This window comes from Empidonax traillii, unplaced genomic scaffold (assembly GCF_003031625.1).
Source record: "Empidonax traillii isolate 1590-97213 ecotype Southwest subspecies unplaced genomic scaffold, ASM303162v1 scaffold44:size1908036, whole genome shotgun sequence".
Classification (NCBI taxonomy): Eukaryota; Metazoa; Chordata; class Aves; order Passeriformes; family Tyrannidae; genus Empidonax; species Empidonax traillii.
In genome coordinates, this window is record NW_020955237.1 from 830,344 (window position 1) to 849,928 (window position 19,585).

General features: G+C 39.1%; 1 protein-coding gene across 5 annotated transcripts in view; it reads left to right on the top strand.

Moving 5' to 3' along the window:
• Window positions 1–16,609, top strand: part of LIFR (LIF receptor alpha) — a 47,925-nt gene extending 31,316 nt beyond the window's left edge. For all 5 annotated transcript variants that reach the window (XM_027878698.1, XM_027878696.1, XM_027878695.1 and 2 more), the window contains 11 exons: window positions 262–407; window positions 3,147–3,312; window positions 3,466–3,536; window positions 4,004–4,217; window positions 7,598–7,777; window positions 9,390–9,491; window positions 11,083–11,250; window positions 11,906–12,067; window positions 13,019–13,112; window positions 13,654–13,732; window positions 14,401–16,609. In XM_027878698.1, the coding sequence (XP_027734499.1) occupies window positions 262–407; window positions 3,147–3,312; window positions 3,466–3,536; window positions 4,004–4,217; window positions 7,598–7,777; window positions 9,390–9,491; window positions 11,083–11,250; window positions 11,906–12,067; window positions 13,019–13,112; window positions 13,654–13,732; window positions 14,401–15,039 (2,021 nt within the window). In that variant the 3' untranslated portion in view covers window positions 15,040–16,609. The remainder of the gene's footprint in view (window positions 1–261; window positions 408–3,146; window positions 3,313–3,465; window positions 3,537–4,003; window positions 4,218–7,597; window positions 7,778–9,389; window positions 9,492–11,082; window positions 11,251–11,905; window positions 12,068–13,018; window positions 13,113–13,653; window positions 13,733–14,400) is intronic.
• The last annotated feature ends 2,976 nt before the right edge of the window (window positions 16,610–19,585 follow it).

The window sequence follows — 19,585 nt, forward strand, 5'->3', positions numbered from 1 at the left end:
AGTCAATAAAAGGGAAAATGTTTATTTGTGTCTCCAGCTTTTTATCTCAGTCTTAAGTAAATCGGTTTCCACATTTGATAGCTGAGAAGAGTGTCAAGAATGAGACTGTTTGCAGGCGCTTTCCCAGCACCAGTTTTCCCACTTGCTGATGGGATCACTTATCCTACTGATTCTCTTTGGTCTTTTAAAATCAGATTTTTCTGCACTGATTTGAATATGGTTTTTTGACTTAGAACTGAAGGTTTTTTCTTTATTTTTTAGTTCATCCAAAAACCCCAGAAAAGTTGACTGTTTCTGAAAACAACTCTACAGGCATTCATCTGCGTTGGTTTATAAATGGCAGCTTTGCTCAGATCAGGCTTCTGTGTCAAATTGAAATTAGCAGTGGTCACTCTGAGCAAAAACTAGTAAGTGTTGCTTTTAATGGATTATTTTTTTGGCACAGATGTTGTCTTTTTCACTGAACTAATCACATTTCAAATTCTTTTCTCATGCTAAAAGCTTCATTCTGATAATTTTATTAAACGATTAATGTAGTAATGAGTAGAGGTTCATTTACTAAAATCGGAAAACTTCCTGCTCATCTCTGTTGCTGCTTAGTTTCTCTCTCTTTTTCGTCCTCTTTTTTTTTTTTTTTTTTTTTTTTTTTTTTTTTTTTTTTTTTTTTTTTTTTTTTTTTTTTTTTTTTTTTTTTTTTTTTTTTTTTGTGTGTGTGTGTTTTGTGGGGTTTTTTTTGGGGGGGAGGGGAGTGCTTGTTTGTTTGTTTTGTTTGTTTGGGGTTTTTTTGTTGTTATGTGTTTGTTTTAAGCAGTTCAGGTCAAAGTCACCATGCTATTTAGTACTTGGAGGCTGTGCATAGTGCTTTATGCTAATACTTTAGGTGACAGTCCTTGTGCTTAGTCCTTCCTTGTGCAAACTTAACATTAACTATTAATACACATATTGTATTATTAACTATTATTATAACTATATTAACTATTAATATACATATTGTTCCAGGATGCACTGCTGCCCTGAAGGCTTCCATGGTGGTTGTTTCAGATCTTGTAGTCTGCAGCTGAATTTCTCTTTTCTTTTTTTCCTCTCGGAGAACAGTTCATTTGTTTGCTGTCAGCAGTTGATATGCACGTGGCCATAACAGGCAGCTGCTAAACCTCCTTTTATGTCAGTGATGTAGAGTCAGGATAGGGAAGGATTTTCCCACTGTATGTATCAGTAGGTAAACTCCCAGTGAGGAGAGAAGTGGTATTTGTGGGTTAGGTTCAGATTTTCAGCCATTCAGGCTTCCAGCTGCTGCCCAGCTTTGGTGCTCTGCGTCACTGACTGGAGCTGCATATTTACTCTGCCGACTGTCAGAGGAGCTTAGGATACTAATTTAGACACAGGCATCGGAACAGTGAGTGTAGGTGGTGGGAATTTATCCTCTTCTTCTGTACTGATTAAGTTAGTGTGGTGTGACCTGTGTCACCAGGGAAGCCTAATGACAACTTTGTGTTCAGTTGACCTGAGATTTATCCCCCAGTTTTTTGTGCATTCAGATCTCCGACCATTTTGGGTAGGCACATGCTGAATTGTCAGGTCTTGCTGCACAGAGCCTAAATTTGTAATTTGAGCACATTAACCTCTGAGGCTGCTTTTTACAGTGCTTGTTTGATTTTTAGCAGTATTGTATTAACCTCTGCATTTAGTTGCTAGTTGGGCACAGTGGTTAGACACAGCCTGGAATAACTTAGGTCAAGCCACAGAAATTATGCAGCTAAGACTGAAGATAATCATTATGTACATGCCTTTAAAATAATAAGGTAGTAGTTAATGCATGCTCTGTAAGAGTATTTTTAAAATACTTTCAAAGCATTTAATGAGTGCGTAAGCCTTAAGCTTTTATATTTTCTTTGTAATGACAAGTGTTAACTAATACCAGAGATAAGGTACTGCAAAGGAACTCATAGATATTTTTGGAATATAAAGCTCAAAGCATGGGGCACGCATTCATTTGTGAACGATGCTAGCAGAACAATCGTCTCAGGCAATGGGAGATAGTCAGGTCTTACACTTCCACAGAAGTTTGATTCCCTGCACCTGTATCAGAGTCCACAGCTACAGATATTTTGTAATGCAGCAAACAGCTTGGTAGAAGCTTTTACAGCTTGTTACGTTGTCACTGGTTGCTTAATAAAAAGACTCCAGGAGTTCTTCATAACAAACAAAAGTAGCTGTGAAATTGTTATGGGGTTTTACATGGCATTTTGAGGATGTTTTCAGAAGCTTTTCCATCCGTATGAGAGATTGTTGGCTTTTCCAGTATTTTTGAAGTTGTCATTTGGCTTTAGAAATGCACAATTAGTTGCGTCTTAAAGTCACTTGGAATCCAGTTTTTGGCAGCTGCAGTGCACATGTGTTATAATTAGATGGAGTAAAAATGTTCCCAGGCTTAGGATTTCTTTAAGTAATCATGAAACTGAAATGCTTCGTAGACTTGCACCATTTTAAGAATAATAGGAGAGACTAGTTCTGTCATAAGAGCTGTGAACTGAGATCACCTGGGTTAGATTCAGATACTATCTTTTGAAGGAAAAACAGAGGAAGCAAACTACATGATAAACATGTTAGTCTGACACACTGTCTTTAGTGTACTTTTGTGCATGTCTCTTAGGAGAAAAGCCTCTGCCCCGACACAGTCTAATGTGCATGTACTCAGTGGAAGTGCAGGTTCTGAATACCAGAGGTGAAATCCTGGCCTGTGTCATGTGTGCAGTTTTGCTGCATATGGGACAGCGGGGGACAGGATGGGATAGATGGGAAGGAAGCAGTAGCCCGCTGTGTGCAGAGCTCCTCCTGTTGAAGGCTCATCAGTGTTTCCTCTTCTTTTCGTGCTTTACAACTCAAAGGTGCTACCTGCTGTCATATTTCAATTTCTGTGCTATATATGACTTTATCTGGGGGGACCTCTGAAATTTTTTCCTTTGTTTGGGGTGGTTGCATAGGAAATATTTTTCTTTTCCATTATTTTCTTCATAGGGCTTGACTGCAGCTTTCACACTGTCAGCATTCATGGGAAAAAATATCACCTTTTTAGACGCTGACTAGCAGCATAATCTAGGAGGAAAAAAAAAAAAATTATGTCAATTTCTGTAAATTTTTAACAGCACAATGTCTCCATGCCTGGTGGGAAATCCTCGACTTACACAGCTCATCTGAATCCATTACGCCCCTATACGAAATACCAGTTCAGGGTGCGCTGTTCAGCTGCTGACCATTTCTGGAAGTGGAGTGAGTGGAGCAGGGTAAAAGAGTACACAACATCAGAAGCCCGTAAGTTTATCTGACTCTTTGAAGGGAAACTATTGAACTTGTGAGGCCATATATTTTACAATTAGTCATCTGAAACCCTGACTTTTCAGTAGATGGTAAATTGTCTGTTGGGCAACTTGGGAAAATAAACTACCACTCTTACGTTTTTCTAAGCTCCTGCAAGAGGACCAGACATCTGGAGAGAGAGAAGTCCTTCTGGAGAAAGTCTGAAAATCTTCTGGAAGGTAGATAGGACACTTGAACTTTTAAAATATGTAACTGTAACAGTATAAAAAATATTTTCTCACACATTTATAAATTAATGAAGTTTATAGTCAATAAACCAGACTGCTTTTCTTAGCTTTTTTTTTTTTTTTTTTTTTTTTTTTTGGAATCATCCATTGAGACAAATATTTTTCCCCTAATGAAAATATTATTGAAATTTTATAATTTTAAACATTGCATTGAGAAGCATTTCACAGCAAGAATTAAGCTTTTTATATATCCCATTTGAAAATTAAAAACTTGGGAACTTACGTGGTAATTCTCAAAATCACATTTGCATAACTCCTTTACCTCGTAGTCTTATACATCAGACTAGATCAGGAACATTAAATTCATATTATCCTGTATTGTCTTCTGTATATTGCATTTCAGTTTTATGGGTTTTTATGCATTTTTGGTCTAATGGTTTTTCTTTGTCTGTTCTTAGCCCTTATCCCTTTCTGAAGCCAATGGAAGAATAGTGTCTCACGAAGTGTCCTGCTACCTGCTAGAGACACCACTGGTGCATAAAGTAGTCACTGAACCCTCAAACAGTACTGAGATAAAACTTGGAAAAAATGACTGTGAAATTAGTGTTGTAGCCAAAAACCAAGCAGGCTCGTCGCCTCCTTCAAGGATAACAAGCGTGGAGCTTCCAACTGGTGAGTGCTCCCAGACATGAGTTCAAAGCCTTCAAAACCTTCAAAGCCAGAACAAGTTTGTTGATTGAAAAATAATGCTTTGTTTGTTTGTGTTTATTTCCCCACCCAAATCTACTATGTAGTGGAAAAAGTGCTTCTTTGCTTTCAGTGTAATATCTTGCCAATTAATCGTACTCCCTACATAAAAGAAGGGTGATAGTGTGCACTCTTTGCAGCTATTTGCACTTTCTGGAAACCTCCCAGAAACAAAATGAATGAGGCTTCAAAGCATTGGTGTGGATATTTAGGGAGCTGAGTTTATTTCTGGGTGTTCTTTTTGAGACACTGAGAAGTGTTACATGCTAAAGAGAATCAATAAAGTTTTGGGGGTGTTGTGTGGCTTTTTGAGGCGAGAATTGTCAGTTCAATGCCTGTGAGCTCTGCAAGAGAATATTAATTGGGCTGGTTGGTAAAGTGTTGGCATCCTTGTATTAGGCAGACAGTGAAAAGGAGGTAGGGCTTTAGCTTCCCAATTAAAGCACTGCCACTCTTGCTGAGGGCTTTTGTAAAGGGAAGTAGCTGAGCCAGATAATCATTTTCTGCTCATAACACTGAACTTGGGGAGAAGGTAATATTGCACATGGTTATTGAGAGTCCATGTTTCCCTGCCTGACAGGAAGAGTATAATCTCCCAAAGTCCAAATCTCTAGCTCCAGATCTGGCTGATGCTCTGTGTGGGGGACAGATCTACACAGTGAGGCCTCTCTCTGCTTGTTTGCCAGGCGCATGCATGGGTTTGCTTTTCCTTGCCCATCCAGAGAACAGGTATAATAGCTGCTATCTTGCAACCCGGTTTCTGGTAAAACAGGGCCATCTCTCACAGGAAGAAAAGTGTTTTGGCTGAGATTCATAGTGAGATGAAAAAACAAGAGTTTTGTCTATGTAAAGAAGAATGTATGTACATAATGTATCTATGTACATAATGTTTCTTGAGGTTCTCCAAAAAAAGAATCACAGAATGGGTCAGCTTGGAAGGGACCACAGTGGATCAGCTAGCAGTCCAACCTCCCTGCTCAATCAGGGTCATCCCAGAGCACATGGCACAGGATTCTGTCCTGATGGTTCTTGAATATGACCAGGGAGGGAGGAAGACTCCACAGCCTTTCTGGGCAACCCATTCAAGTGCACAGTGAAGAAGTTCTTCCTCGTATTTAGACTGAACTTCCTGTGCTCCAGTTTCTGCCTGTTACCTCTTGTTCTACTGCTTGGCACCACCAAGCAGAGCCTGGCTCCATTCTCTTGGCACCCTCTCTTCAGATCCTGATAGACACTGGTGAGGTCCCCTCTCAGTCTTCTCGAGTCTGAACAGACCCAACTTCCTCGTTTTTTGTTTTCGTAAGAGAGATGCTCCATTTCTTTAATCATCTTCATTGCCCCTAGTGTACCCACTCCAGAACCTCCACGTCTTTCTTCTCCTGAGGAGCTCAGAACTGGACACAGTATCAACATCAGCACCCTAAATTATGTTCTTAGTATGCCTGTTGGAGGGAAAAGTAATTGTATGGGACAGTTGATTGAAAGTGCTTGTAGAGCTCTCCTTCAGCAATGAAAGTATAAAATCCTAGGAATCAGAGAGGTCTCTGTAATAGGTTTGTGGTGTGAGATAGCTGATGGCAGCTACAGCTTAGCATTCATTTATAGCTTTCACTCAGATGTCTGAGGTTCTTTTTGGTGTTACCCAACTTGTACTCATTAAAGATTTGCTCTCAAGTTGGTATAGGAATTATCTGAGTCACTGGCTGGAGTCATGAAAGATGACTCATTCACTGAACTGGATGACATTTTTGCCCAAACATCTTTTCTGTCTGCTTCCTGTGTATAGTTTTTAAGTGCTTTTAATGTCCATAAGAGAGCAGTGGCTCTGAAGCTGGAGATCTGCTGAGGTTGTCTGAAAACTGAAAACACAAACAAACGATACTCTGCCTTAATTAATTTGTCACTGTCTCTGAAAAGAGCTCTGTAGAGAGTCAGGGCATGTAATCTGGCTGTTCCAGGCTCCCCTACCACAGCAGTACTCTAGTGGTAGAAGTTATTTTCTCCTAGTCTACTTTGCAGCTATAAATACATCAAAATGAGCAGTACTGCTCGTGGTGAATTTCTAGTCATTTAGCTCAGGAAATAAAATTGAGTGTCATGTATTTAAGCATTTTTTAGAGTATATGCTCATGGTCAGTAAAACCTCCTTTCTGTAAATGGGAAAATTAAAGCCAAGTAATTAGAAATACTGTCTTTTCCAGCATCATAGAAGTATAGTTTCACTGGATACATAGTAGTTTTTTTGGAAAAAGTATGGAAATACTTGTGGAGTTGACTTGCTTTTTTTAATCATGTCTTTTTCTTGCCATGAGGAAGCTAGAAAAGGACTGTACACTTAGCTGTATGTTAAGATTATTTAAAAATAGACAGTTCTTCAGCATTCACAGCATGTCTGTGAGAGTAGTTTTCATAGCACTGATTCCTAAAAGCTGTCCTTGCCCTTCATCCTTCCAATAGTTTATAGCTTTAATAAAATGAAATAATAGACTCAATAGGGAGCGTAAATGAGAACACTGAAAAAGGAAAACTAAAACCCTGAGATTGTTTTTGCAGATCTGTCATGGGGCCACTGCTTTTGTGGTGGCCCTTGGAAACCATCCCTTAGCTCTGCAGGGTCCTGGCTGATGGACAGCCATGGAGGGAAGCTGCAGGAATCCGGAGCTGTTCCTAGAGCTGATCACTTTAAGAGAAGTTAAACCTTTGATAATCAGAAAAAAGAAAAATAGACAAAAGGCAAAGCTTGCTTGCCTTTTTGTTTTGTTTTGTTTTGTTTGTTTGTTTAATTTACCCTTGGTAGACTGAAGCCTCCATAAAGATCATAAATCACATCCATGCCAGGGATGTGATTATTGCTGTTGATTCTTGGTGAAAAATGGTTGTCTGTGGTTGGGCGAGTGACAGCAGGACACTCTGAAAGAAACACAAAGCAAACCATTTGATGAAATGACAGCAGGAATTTATAGCTGGAGGCTCCTGCCAGATTGGTGTCAATTCATATTTGAATCTGACATCTGCTGTAAATCCTTACCTTGCAAAAGTGCTTTTTAAGCCAGTCCTGAGTTGCTGCATTTCTCATCACCATACTTAAGGCTGGCTGAGGGATTTGCTGCAGGCTACGTCTGATTTCGGGCACTTCAGAAAGCACAGCTGAGTACAACACTTTGGATTTCACAGTTCATGCACACCTCTCATTCTTAGAAATGACTGCCATTTATAAAGCCATTGTGGTGTGTCTGGAAGGCTTTCTTCATCTTGGACTATAGACAAGTGTCTGCCCTCTGATTTTTGTGTCATCTTTGTTGCAGACAATATCATAACAGGACAGGCCGTGGCAATGGGGAATGGAATTAATGTTTCTTGGGATTCTTACCCCAACGTGACCTGTGGCTACATAGTAAAATGGTGTCATTCATCTGGGTCTGAACCCTGTAGTGTGGACTGGCAGAAATTTCCTTCAAATACAACAAATGCAGTGATAAAATCTGGTAAGTCAAAAGTAATTTCATATTAGTCTTTTTGGAGAGCCTGAGCAGTGAGTGGAGTGAGAGCAGCACCAGTGCTATAGGTTAAAGATTGTTTCATTGCTGCATACTTGTGTAAATAAATGAAATCCTTCTTGGTACTGTGTTTATTTTAATTTCTTATGCAGTCTTGCCAAATCCAAATACCAGTCTTGACTTAACTTTTATCATCCTGTGTTTATTAACTTGTTTGAAATTACCTCTTCTAGCTATACCCAACAATTTCCTAACTCAGCCTAATGCATAATGGTTAATCTAGGGTTTGGGGTTTTATTTGGATTCTAAACATAAGCAGTGCTGCTCAGGATGGGGGAAGACTAATCCGTTGTTTTTACATGAGGCAGATTTTTTTAAGTGTGACCTCCATGTGTTGGCTTGCTGTCAACAATTGAAATTTCCTGGAACAGGGCACATTCCAGGTCTCTAGATGCTGGTGGGCAGATCAGGGAAATGAAACTCAGCTGTGGTGGGACAAGGAGGAGCAGAAGAGGAAAAAGAGGACCCATGAAAGATAAAGGATTTTTTTCTCTGCTGTCTCAAACAGCAGAGGTGTATGTTTCCTTTCTAGAAGAGTTTAGTATTAAAGTCTCCATTCAGGAAAACAACTTGAAGCTGTGTACATAGGAAAGTTGAGGGGGAGTGAGACCTAGGAGGGTGGGGGCAATATGTTTTTCTGTCTGTAATTACAACACTGTGTCCATGTTGTTTTTGTTTGTGCTAGCTAGAGCTTGCTTTTTTCAAGCAGACAATACCATGTCTGTCCAACGATGCACTGCCCTGCTCCTGAGCTTTTCCATGGAATGGTTCTTGCAGCACATTGTGCAAGTTATGAAGCTGGCTGCTCTGGGCTCAAGCAGGCAAATCCACCTCTGTGCTTAATCCTGTCGGGAGAATCTCTCAGGCTGGACCTGGACGCTTGACTTTTGTATAGTTTCACAGAAGCATCTTGTTTAGAAAAAATCTTGAAAGTAGTGTACAGCCCTGACTTGAGAAAAGCCTAGAAAGTGGTAAATGATTTACATGTTGTAGCATCAAACACCTGTATCTCCATCAAACACATGTGAAGCGTAATTTTTAAGACTATTTGTTTTGTAAAGTCACTTCAGGACTGAAGTTCATTGCTAAAGTGCTTCACTATCACATTTGAGAGTTGTTTCCATATCTTTTGTACTGTTGCTCCAATAAGACTGGTTATTTCAAAATGTATTTGCATTTCTGAGGAGGAGGCAGGATCTACATGGTTGCTGTGGGAGGAAAGGAAGGGGATTATTTCTGGTAACTTCAGTTTGGGTTTCCCTATGGAAAGAGTAATTTATGCAATTTGAGTAGCTTGTTTTGAATCCTCTTTGTTTAGTACTAAACTTTCTCTGGGAGCTAGATTAGGTTACTGCTTCTAAACCACATCTGATGGCATGGCTTTTGTAGGAATTACAAGTTGGGATGTGTTTTTTGCCATTGGTAATTTATGCCATTACACTTTGTAATTTTTTAATGCATATTTTTATCATAATCATGTGAAATCTAAAAGCACCATACTTCAGAAGTGAAATATTCTTACAGCAATTTTCTCTTGCAGCTCTGTTTAAACCTGGCGTGAGATACAACTTTTCAGTGTATGGCTGCAAATCCACTGGATATCAGTTGTTGAAAAACATAACTGGGTATATGAAAGAGCTGCGTAAGTGCACTTTATCATTCAGGATCTCTACAAAGTGAATTTAGACTGTGTCTATTTTTAGCTCAGTGTTGGCAGAAGAAGATTGAGACCAGAATCGCCATGCGGTACTACTGACTTCTGTTTGTTCTCTGTGTATAACTGTAATAAATTTCTCCTGCCAGTTCCAAGCATGCAATAACCTCGTGTTCTCCAGCTTGTGTGGTGGCACAGAAGTTCATTCTGAAGACAGTGGTCTTGAGAATTGTAGGCACAGGCATAATTTGAAACACATGGCTGGCATCACTTCTGCGGGAGAGGAGGCAACTTTTTTCGATTCATCAAATCAAAGTAAACTTCTGAGCACATTTGGTACAGCTCAGCAATTATAAAAAGTGTCCCTAACATTTCTATTTGAAAACACTTCTTAGACCAAAACGAGATCTTAGAGCACAAGCCACTTTGAGAATTGTGCTTGTATTCTGTCCCATGCTAATCCTGTCTGGGTAACTGAGGTTTGACCCAGGGGTAAACTTTGCTGGCCTGGAGATCCATTAGTGTCTGAGTGCTTTCTGTTCCCAGGTGTCTGAACATGACTTTACCCTTTAAGACCACAGCTGTATTGTATTGTATTGTATTGTAACTACAACACCCATTTCGCTTTGAAGTTCAGTGTGTGATCTGCTAGAATAGTTTGCCTGGAAAACTAAATTGCTGACATAATCTGAGCCCTTGGAAAGGCAGTTGTTTATTTCATTGCTAAGGTTGAAGGTGAGGTTAAGGCAATATTGCCAGAAACTCAACTTTCAATCATTTGTATATCTGTAAAAGTTCTGAAGAGTTCCCCAGAAGAGTTTTCCATATGTGTTCTGGCCATATCAGGAGCTTTCAAAGTATAAAGAGTTTGGGGGACTAAAAATGCACTGAACATGCAGAAGAAACTTACCAGGAACTAAGAAATGTGTTCACGTTGCACAAGAGCATAGCATTGTGAAACTTCAGATTTGCTTTTGGACAGATAACCAAGAGAAAAATAGATGCATTCTTAAACATGAGTTTAGCATTGGTAGATCAAAGCCAAGTGTCAGACTAAGTCCTGGTGCATGTGACCTTTCAGTAGGCTTCAGTTACTGGAGTAAGGACTTGCAAAGACTGCTAGGAGCAGTTCTTTTACGCTGAAATAGATTTCCAAGATAGGAATGTGGAGTTTGTTTAATTTTAAGAAAAGTTATGAAGCTAGCATTAAAGCCTTTAAAAGCTAAGCAATTTGTATCCTCAGAATGTTTATAGAATCTTCTGGGGCTTGTTGCAGGAAGAAGGGTATTTACATGTATGAGACTGTAAGAAGACTGACCAAAGAGAAATTTTTATTTCAGCATCTTCTCTTAGTAGATAATACCGGAGTAATTAATAACAATGAGACCAACGTGGTTGTACTTTTGTAGCATCATATACTAAGTCTTTTCACATGTTCTTGACAGTGAGGGAAGAAGTCTTGAGGAAAAAGTTGGAAATGCTAACCCTGAAATAAAACTGATTAAACACTTACATGGCTTCAGTATTTAATGTTAAGGTGATTTCTCACTAGTTTCTTCCTTCATAATTCTCCCTACAGCGCCAAAAAGTGCACCAAATTTTACTGTCGAAGAAACTTCTTCAGATTCTATATTGGTAAAATGGGAAGATATTCCTATTGAAGAATGCCGAGGGTTTCTAAAGGGGTATCTTCTTTCCTTTGCAAAAGGTGAAAAGGATGCTATAAAGCCTAGACTTTCAGAATCAGGTAAATGGATTGTATAGATTGCAACTTCCTTGCTTATACTGTCTTTCTTTTTTTCTTTTTTATTCTTTTTTTTTTAATAATTTCACTTTAATAAAAAGGATGCTTTAATAATAATTCACTTGCATTACTCATTGACAAAATTGGCCCTTGATATGTGACAAATGCATTTAAAATAATCAGCTCCTTGTGTGGTTAGCACGGTTGTTTTTCAATATAAAGCAAAAATTGGAGAAAACCCTGGCTCAGTCAGGCCATAAAGTTATGCAGTGACTAAGCGGCAATGTGTCACGCTGCCCTGTGCACAGATACCCTGAGTAGATGAGACAGGGGGAGGTTGCATGGCTATATTTAATAGGGTGTATTCTTCCAGGACCCATCTTGTACAGAACTGAAGCCTGACTCACATTGAAATAAGAGGACAAGCAGGAGTGTAAGGAAATGAGGTCAATCTGAAGTGGCAACACCACACTCCTGTGCTGTTTGGTGCTGTATAAGCAAGCAGCATTGCTAGGATTCTTTATTTCAGTTTTCCTTTACAAAGACTATTCTTCAGGTTTCACATGCTGGCTTCAAGAAAGTTTTGCTAAAGCTCAGGCTGTCTTTGTGAATCCTTTCTTACACAGTTATGCTTTTCTCACTGCTTCCAAACAAACAGGGAATCCAGAACTTAAAGTGAACAATATCACTAACTTAACACAGAAGTCTATGAAAATACTTGATCTTCAAGGCAAAACAAGTTACCAGCTGGAGCTACAAGCCTACACTGCTGGTGGGTTGAGCCCTCCAAACAGCCTCTATGTCGTGACAAAGGAGGACTGTAAGTTGATTATCCATGTTCATTAATAGTCTTTAGCATAGGAGCTGTACAATGTATATAAAGCTGAGTTTATTTTGTTGGGTTTTTTTCTGGTCTCCCTAGGTAGTTTGGGCCTACAGTCTGATTTTTCCTTCATTTGGTTGGTTATTTATAAGTACAAAAATTGGTACGGTTCAGGGTGAGGGAAAGATCCTTTCTTATTGCAGCTACTTTGTAGTTCATGGTAATGTATGCAAGAAAAATAAGTTCTAAGCTGCTACTAAATATAGTGGAGTCTGAGCTTGGTCTTCTCAAGCAGCTAGTTGTTTTTGTCAGGTTTCCCATGATGAATATCTGCTAATAGATGGTGGGAAGAAAGACACTGTGGAAATATTTATCAGTTTCAGAATTGTAAACAGATGCCTCTCTGCTTTGAATTCAGTTTTATTGATCCCCTGACAGAAACAAACACAAAAAAGGCAATTAGGAAAAAAAAAAAAAGATTGACTTTGAGGAATGAGAGGGGCTAAAAAAAACAAAAAAAGGATTTCTAATGAAAGACAGTGCGGTGCAACTACAATACATGAAAAATCCAACTTGAGGCACTTAACATCAATGGAGGAAGGCAGTGGGAATGTACTGGAGCTAAAACTTGGGGATTAGAAGCCTTGTAAACCATATAAGAGACAGTGTGGTTTGTGCATTGAATTGTTGGCCTATTAGAGCCATTACCAAAGGCTTTGCCAGCTCAGGTAGCATGAAAGTGCAATTCTAGTGCTTTTGAGAACAAAATCACAGTGGGATTGGCCTTGTGCAAGGGTAATGGAATAGGTCACACTTTGCCACTTTGCAGGCCACTATTACATGAGTTTAATGAGATGGTCTTTAATCACTGTGGGTGTTGTAAAAGGCCTAAAACTTGCTGATCACTTTGGATATATGCTTAGTGTCCTTCCCTTTTTTATCCCCCAGCTGTAGGATTAATCATTGCAATTCTCATCCCCGTGGCAGTGGTGGTGCTGCTTGGAGTGATGGCCAGCATCTTGTGCTACCGAAAGAGGGAATGGTGAGTGCCTGCATTCAGTTCTCATCTTTTCCTGGAAGTGTTTGTTTCAGTGCTAGGGTTTTCCATCATTGTAGTCATTCTTTGTTTTCTCTAAGTATCCAAAGATGTCAGTGGGTTTTGTTCGAAGTTGGGTGGCAAAAACACATTGTAGAAGGAGACACACTGGAGAGAGGTCAGAGTGAGGAATGCAAAAACGATTTTCAGGAGCCTTTCTCCAGTGAGCACTGTTTATAAATGGTTCCCAAATGGAAATAAACTGGTAACATACTGTAATTTGTGTGCCATCCACAAACACTCAGGTAGAGATCCCATCTTTGACTTTTAGTAAATGTGGCATATCAAGTTCCCCACTTTAAAAAAAAAAAAAAAAAAAAAAGTTGCTGTTTTTTCCATTATACTCAGGGAAAGTTCAATGCACTAAATCTTTGCACCAGATGTCTTCAGTATTCTGAATTAAAGAGAAATGTCCTGACTTCTTTTGTGTATTTGCAATGTTTCAAGCCTTACTAACCTATAAAAGTTTTTTCTTTCATCTTTAAAGGATTAAAGAAACATTTTATCCAGAGATCCCAAATCCTGAAAATAGTAAGGCACTGCAGTTTCAGAGGAACATCTGCGAGGTAACTCTCATTTTAAATCTAGTATTTAAAACTTCTGGAAGATATTGCAAGTTAAAGAATTCTTTTGCAAACCTTGACTCATCTGTTCCAACTGCAGAAAAAACTCTGTGGCGGGGGAAACAAGCCAATTTACTGAGTAACTTCTGTCAGGTGCTATCTAGAGCTTTGTTGTTGTTAATGCAGTTACCTGTAATGTTTGCACTAGGAAGGGACTGCTGCATTTCTCTTCTGAACTAATGAGAAGTGCCAGTACATGATAACAATATGGGAGTAACACATCCTCTTAGTGATAGTGTTAGGAGAAGTAGAAAGTATGGAGATGTGTATGCCATATCCTAACCTCCTGATAGTTACAGTAGATGGAACTGGGCATTTAAACAGCCTTCTGGAATGGGTTACACAAAGCTGAGATTTGGGGAAAGAGTTCTCAAACACTTCCTGCAAGATCTCAAGTCTCTTTAGTTTGTGTAAAATACTTTCAAGATTAATAGGAATATGTGATGAGCCAAGAAAACATAACCAGTTTTTGTGGTTATATTGTATTAATTGCTGTGGGATGATTAGAATCCAGAAGTGACATACTAGTGTAATTTGGGCAAGTTGTTGCTTTCAGGTTTTCCAGACTTTTTAAGCTAAATCTCTCCCCCTTCTCCTTTTTCTCACTTCAGGGGAATAAGACGCTTAAAACACTGGAAATGAACCCATGCACCCCGAATAGTGTTGAAGTGGTGGAAGCACAGTCTGCAGCTCCCAAGATCGAAGACACGGAGATGATGTCCCCAGCAGCAGACACCACTGTGCCTGAAGATGGCTCTGACTCAGAAATGGAGAATCATGTTGTTGTGTCCTACTGCCCCCCTATCATTGAGGAGGAGCTCTCAAATCCCCCTACAGATGAACCTGGGGGGTCATCTCAGGTGGTTTACATTGACATTCAATCAATGTATCAGCCTCAAATTAAATCAGAGGAGGAGCCAGAAATAGACGTAGTGACTACAGCAGGCTATAAGCCACAAATGCAGCTGTCTGTCAGTGCTCTGAACACAGAGAGCCGCTCACCTGTGGAGGAAGAATTGGATAAAACTGCAGGTTACAGACCTCAAGCAAACACAAATGCCTGGAACATGGACACTCCGGACTCTCCTGGATCAGTTGAAAGCAACAATGAAAATGCATCCTTTGGGAGCCCATGCTCCATTAATTCCCGACAGTTTCTTCTTCCCCCAAAGGATGATGAAGACTCTCCTAAACCCATTAACATAGGGTGGTCCTTCACACATTTTTTTCAGAACAAACCAAATGATTAATAGTGAGTCCTTGTTGCTCCTGAACCTGCCTTCCAAATAAGCTTTTATTCCTGATGTTGTAAAGAAAGCAAGAAGAAAAGTGCAAAGAGCATGAAATATTCTTGGAGACAGTCAGCAGAAGTTCTAGTGAGCTGAATGTTATCATGTTTGAGATAGTGAAAGTGTTAATATTCCATTGTAATAGATGCCGAAAGGCCAAAGTTATAGCAATTTAGTTATTACTCTAGTAAAATATATTGGATATAAGGGGTATTGGGTTTAGAGCCCTTATAATCATAGTCAAAGAACTCTGCCTACCTTCACATAGTGCTCCAAGATTAAGTCTCATGCAGCTTATAACTTGGAAAGACTGCTTTGCTTTGTTGTAGTTGTTCTCAACCACGCAGACTCAAATGATGCAGCCCCAACAGGTTTCCTTACTAAAGTTTTCATTTATCACAAATCTCATCTTAATACACAGAAACAGTGTAGTTGGAAACTGTTGAGATCTTTTACCTAGTTATAAACCAAATGAGAGTGCTATTTTTATCTTCTCCCATATGGAAGGTTATTGTCACTGTTTAACACTTCTGAAGCAATGGCCATTCAAACCTGTTGCTTTTTAACTAGACACTAGTTTCTGTACCTACTGTACAATGTTTATTCAATGTTTGACTCAGGAGTACAAACTTGGGGAAAAAAAGTGTAACACTGATTGAAACCTCAATAAGAACTGCATAAAGTTTAATTATTTTTTTTTTTAACTTAGGATGCTCTATATTTTTCTGTCCTATGGTTAAGGAGTTAATCTTTCCTAAGGTGTTGCACTAATACATTTTGTATTTCATAGCTTCTGCTCCAGACATCCTGCTTCAAAGTGGTACAGTATTCCATTCACCCTTTGTGTCCAGCAGTCTTTGCACTATGTGGTAATTTAAGCCATGAGGAAATCTCTGTCCACTCACATTAGCTGTCCAAGCAGTTTGGCATGTGAAATTAGAGGTAGTAGTACTAGCTCCTTGAGAGGAAATTGCTCTTTTGATGGTCTTTATTATATTAGCTTTGTATTACCTGCTGCCCGGCTGATCTTAAGTGTCTACCCCACAGGACCTCCTATTCAAATCCTACCTGGGAGTACAAGGTAGGATCTCTCTAGTGGCAGGGAGAAACCCAAGGAGGTTTTAGTGCGGCTATTTCTACCTCTCCTTTACCAGATATGTGATGCAAAGAAAGATTAAATGATGTACATTTTTGTGCTTAAAGGAGTGTTCAGAACAATCATCTTTTAACATGCTTGTTTTCGCTTATGCATCTCTAGACAGCTGTAACTGTAGTATTTCACTGTGTAAACTTCAGACTGTGGCATACATGGATTTCACTAGTTTACAGGAGAAACTTTCTAACTTACCTGTTCATTACTGTAAAACACAGTGATGAGGTGTCAGGTGTTAAACAGCTTGATCAAAAGGGTCTCCATAAAGTCCTAACCAATTTTTTTTCAGATCTCCATTTCCTTAGCTACTTTGTGGTAATTGCAGCAATGGATGGTGCAGTTTCAGCTGTTGGCATGTCTCTGCCATCTTCGTAGAATGAAAAACTGACGAAAACGCACAACATTAATTAGGATCCAAATCATCATCAGTAACAACTGCTCACGTGTGCCTCCTGGAAGAGTGAACTGTGAAGAAGTGAAAAATAGATCACTCTGCAGACCTGGCAGAGGTGGCAAGGTATCTCTGAAAAAAACATGAAGCACAGATAGGATTCGGCTTTTGAGGCTGAGTCTTGGAGTATTAGGGCTGCGAAAGAAAAGACAGGCAGCGCAAAGAGCTGATGTCCATTTGTCACCAGACATCAGCACAAGAGAAAGTTTCAAGGCCTCTTAGTCAGAAAACTAAACTAATATATGAAAGGAAGCAGTTCTACCCATTGTGCTTAATAGTTAAGAAGTGGCTAAATCTTAATAGTAACAAACCTTTTTCACAATACCTCTTTTTTAAAGCATTTCTTTCACTAGTGTAGATTTGGCCTAATGTGTTTATCTGCTAAGAGGAATTTTAGCTTGTGCTGCCATATGCTTTTAATTGAAAGCAGAAGATGTCATGGACAGTGTATGGGTAGTGGTTTGCGGTTTTTTGTAGAGCAGTTTCTCAATGCAGAGGAGCAATCAGTATTGCACGGTGATCCAAATGAAAAAAAACCCTCTGTAGCAGAAGAGCTGATCTTGAAGAATAACTATGCTTTTTGTATGGCTGCGTATTGCAAGAAACAAAATCAAACTGAAGTTTGAGAGTACTAGCAATTTTTAATTTGGCAGACTGGAAGTCAGAGTGGCTTCAGAGGACACACTGAGCTCACAGGGAGCAGCCTAAGACCATTGCAGTGCTCCTATGATGAATCACTTACACACAAGCATCACATACCAAGGTTTTTCTGTATGCTGCTCTTCCTATTCAGTAAAGGCAACAACATTTTAAATTGTTTCATTTCTAAGTGAATAGATCGGGGAAAGCTCCACAAATATATGGTTTGCCTTGATGCTTTCTCATCTAATTATTCATATCTTTTTTTTTTTTTTTTTTTTTTTTTTTTTTTTTTTTTTTTTTTTTTTTTTTTTTTTTTTTTTTTTTTTTTTTAAACTCTGACCATACCTTTTATTTGACTGATGTTCTGACTTCCAGGATGCAGGGCAGAAGAGTCCTGTGTACAGTAACGGCTTCAGTAAGAGAAGAGTGGGGCAAACGTGGGAGAGACAGAGGCTTGTGAAGTATCTGTAGCATCATTATAGCTTAATAGTTATGAACCAGCAAGCAGTTGTTATTCCAGCACTTGGAAGCTCAGCTGCTTCACTGTGGTTTCCTTTGAGCCTATTCAGTGCTGCCTGTGAGGGCTCCTTTCAAATGTCTGTCTGATTTTCAGTAGTGAATCCAAATGCTAGGTGGGTAGTGAGAAACTGTGCGCTAATGTTGTGATCATGTGAAGACACCTCTAGGTGCATGGAGCAGTAAGGAGGAACGACAAGGACTGTCAGGGAATGGACTTGCTTTCTGAGCCCAAGTGCCATGTTAAAGTAGTAAAACATCTTTAGGAATGTCTTTGTACCAAATTCACTTTCAAATCACGGTGCTCTTTAGCCTATAAATGCTTTGATAACAATTGTAAGCTTCAGAGGGGATCAGACTTGTACTAGTGCCTTTGGGCTTCCTGGTGAACCTCTTCAGATAATTTTTTTCTGAAAAATACCTTAGGAAGCTTAAAGTACTGCATTTCCTTACCATCACTTTCTGAAAGATCTTATTCCTTTATAGAACATCTATTTTGTTTTATTTCTTTTGCCTTTTTGCTTCTCTTTCTAGAAGAATAGAAAGTGCAGCTTTTAAAAAAAAATAAAAATAAAAAACAAAACAAACAAAAACGAACAAAAAAACAACAACAAACTTTCAGAAGGGATATGACCAGAAGGGATTATGTCCAAAACACTATTATGCCTAACTCCGTGCATCAATCCTCAAGTTGGATCAGTATTCAGAGATGTAGGGTATTAATGTCAAGCAATTGCTCTCTAAAGGAAATCATCAGTTCTGCTGCTTTCTGTTTTTGAGCCATGCCTGTCATATGTGACAATTTGGGGTTTGTAATGGTTTTTTTGTACTCTTCACTGTATGCATGGAACATCAGTCATGTTTGATGTAACATTGTGCACTCTCCTATTTGACACATTCATTATTTTTGTTGTTCTGACATGCAGTGAGATCTGGGATCTCAGGTTTGTGTATTAAATTTTGGGATGGTAGATCTGCATGTGATATACCTCACAGAATTACTAATTAATATATCAACAAAATAGTAAGCTAATATTACAGGCAGGCGGTGAATTATCTCCCCTGCTATGCAGTGGCTGTATAGGCAGACTTAGAACCTGAAAACTGATGTTTACTGTGGTAAGCTGTCTTTATTATCCCTAGTTGCTGCTTTCATGGGTAAACCATTTCCAAAGGGAACCAGTGGCCGTGTTGTCTGTCATGGCACAATTGGAAAATGCACCGTGTTTCTTTGTCTTTGGTTTATGTGGGGGACCAGAACTTTCCTTGGCTAAGAACACGGCAGCAGCACACTCCTGCTGACCTCAAGTTCTAGGCTTCTCTGAAAAGGCGTATTCAAGCTGCCTTTCTGTTTTTGTTGTTGTTGACAGGTTCAGGGGTAAAGCTTAGGGCTGTGATGTTTCCTGTGATTGTGTCCTCCAGGACACTCATTTGAACATGAAGTGAAGGCAACTGGATGCATTGGAGGGAGAAGGTGTTTAGACATCACTCTGAAAAGGCAATGAAAATTGTGTGCTCTATTTTTAAGTAAACACTGCCTTGCAAATAGAATACTGGTATCCCTACAAGTAGATAGAAATATAGTAAAACAATTTTGAATACATTAGAAAAATGTAACATTCAGAGAATCAGGTTGCTACAGAAGCTCTGTGTACCATAAATCTATGGAGAGCTTCCCATGTAAATAGTATCTTCAGTTTCACCACAGAGTTTGATGAAGATTTCATTATTAATATTTTTAACAC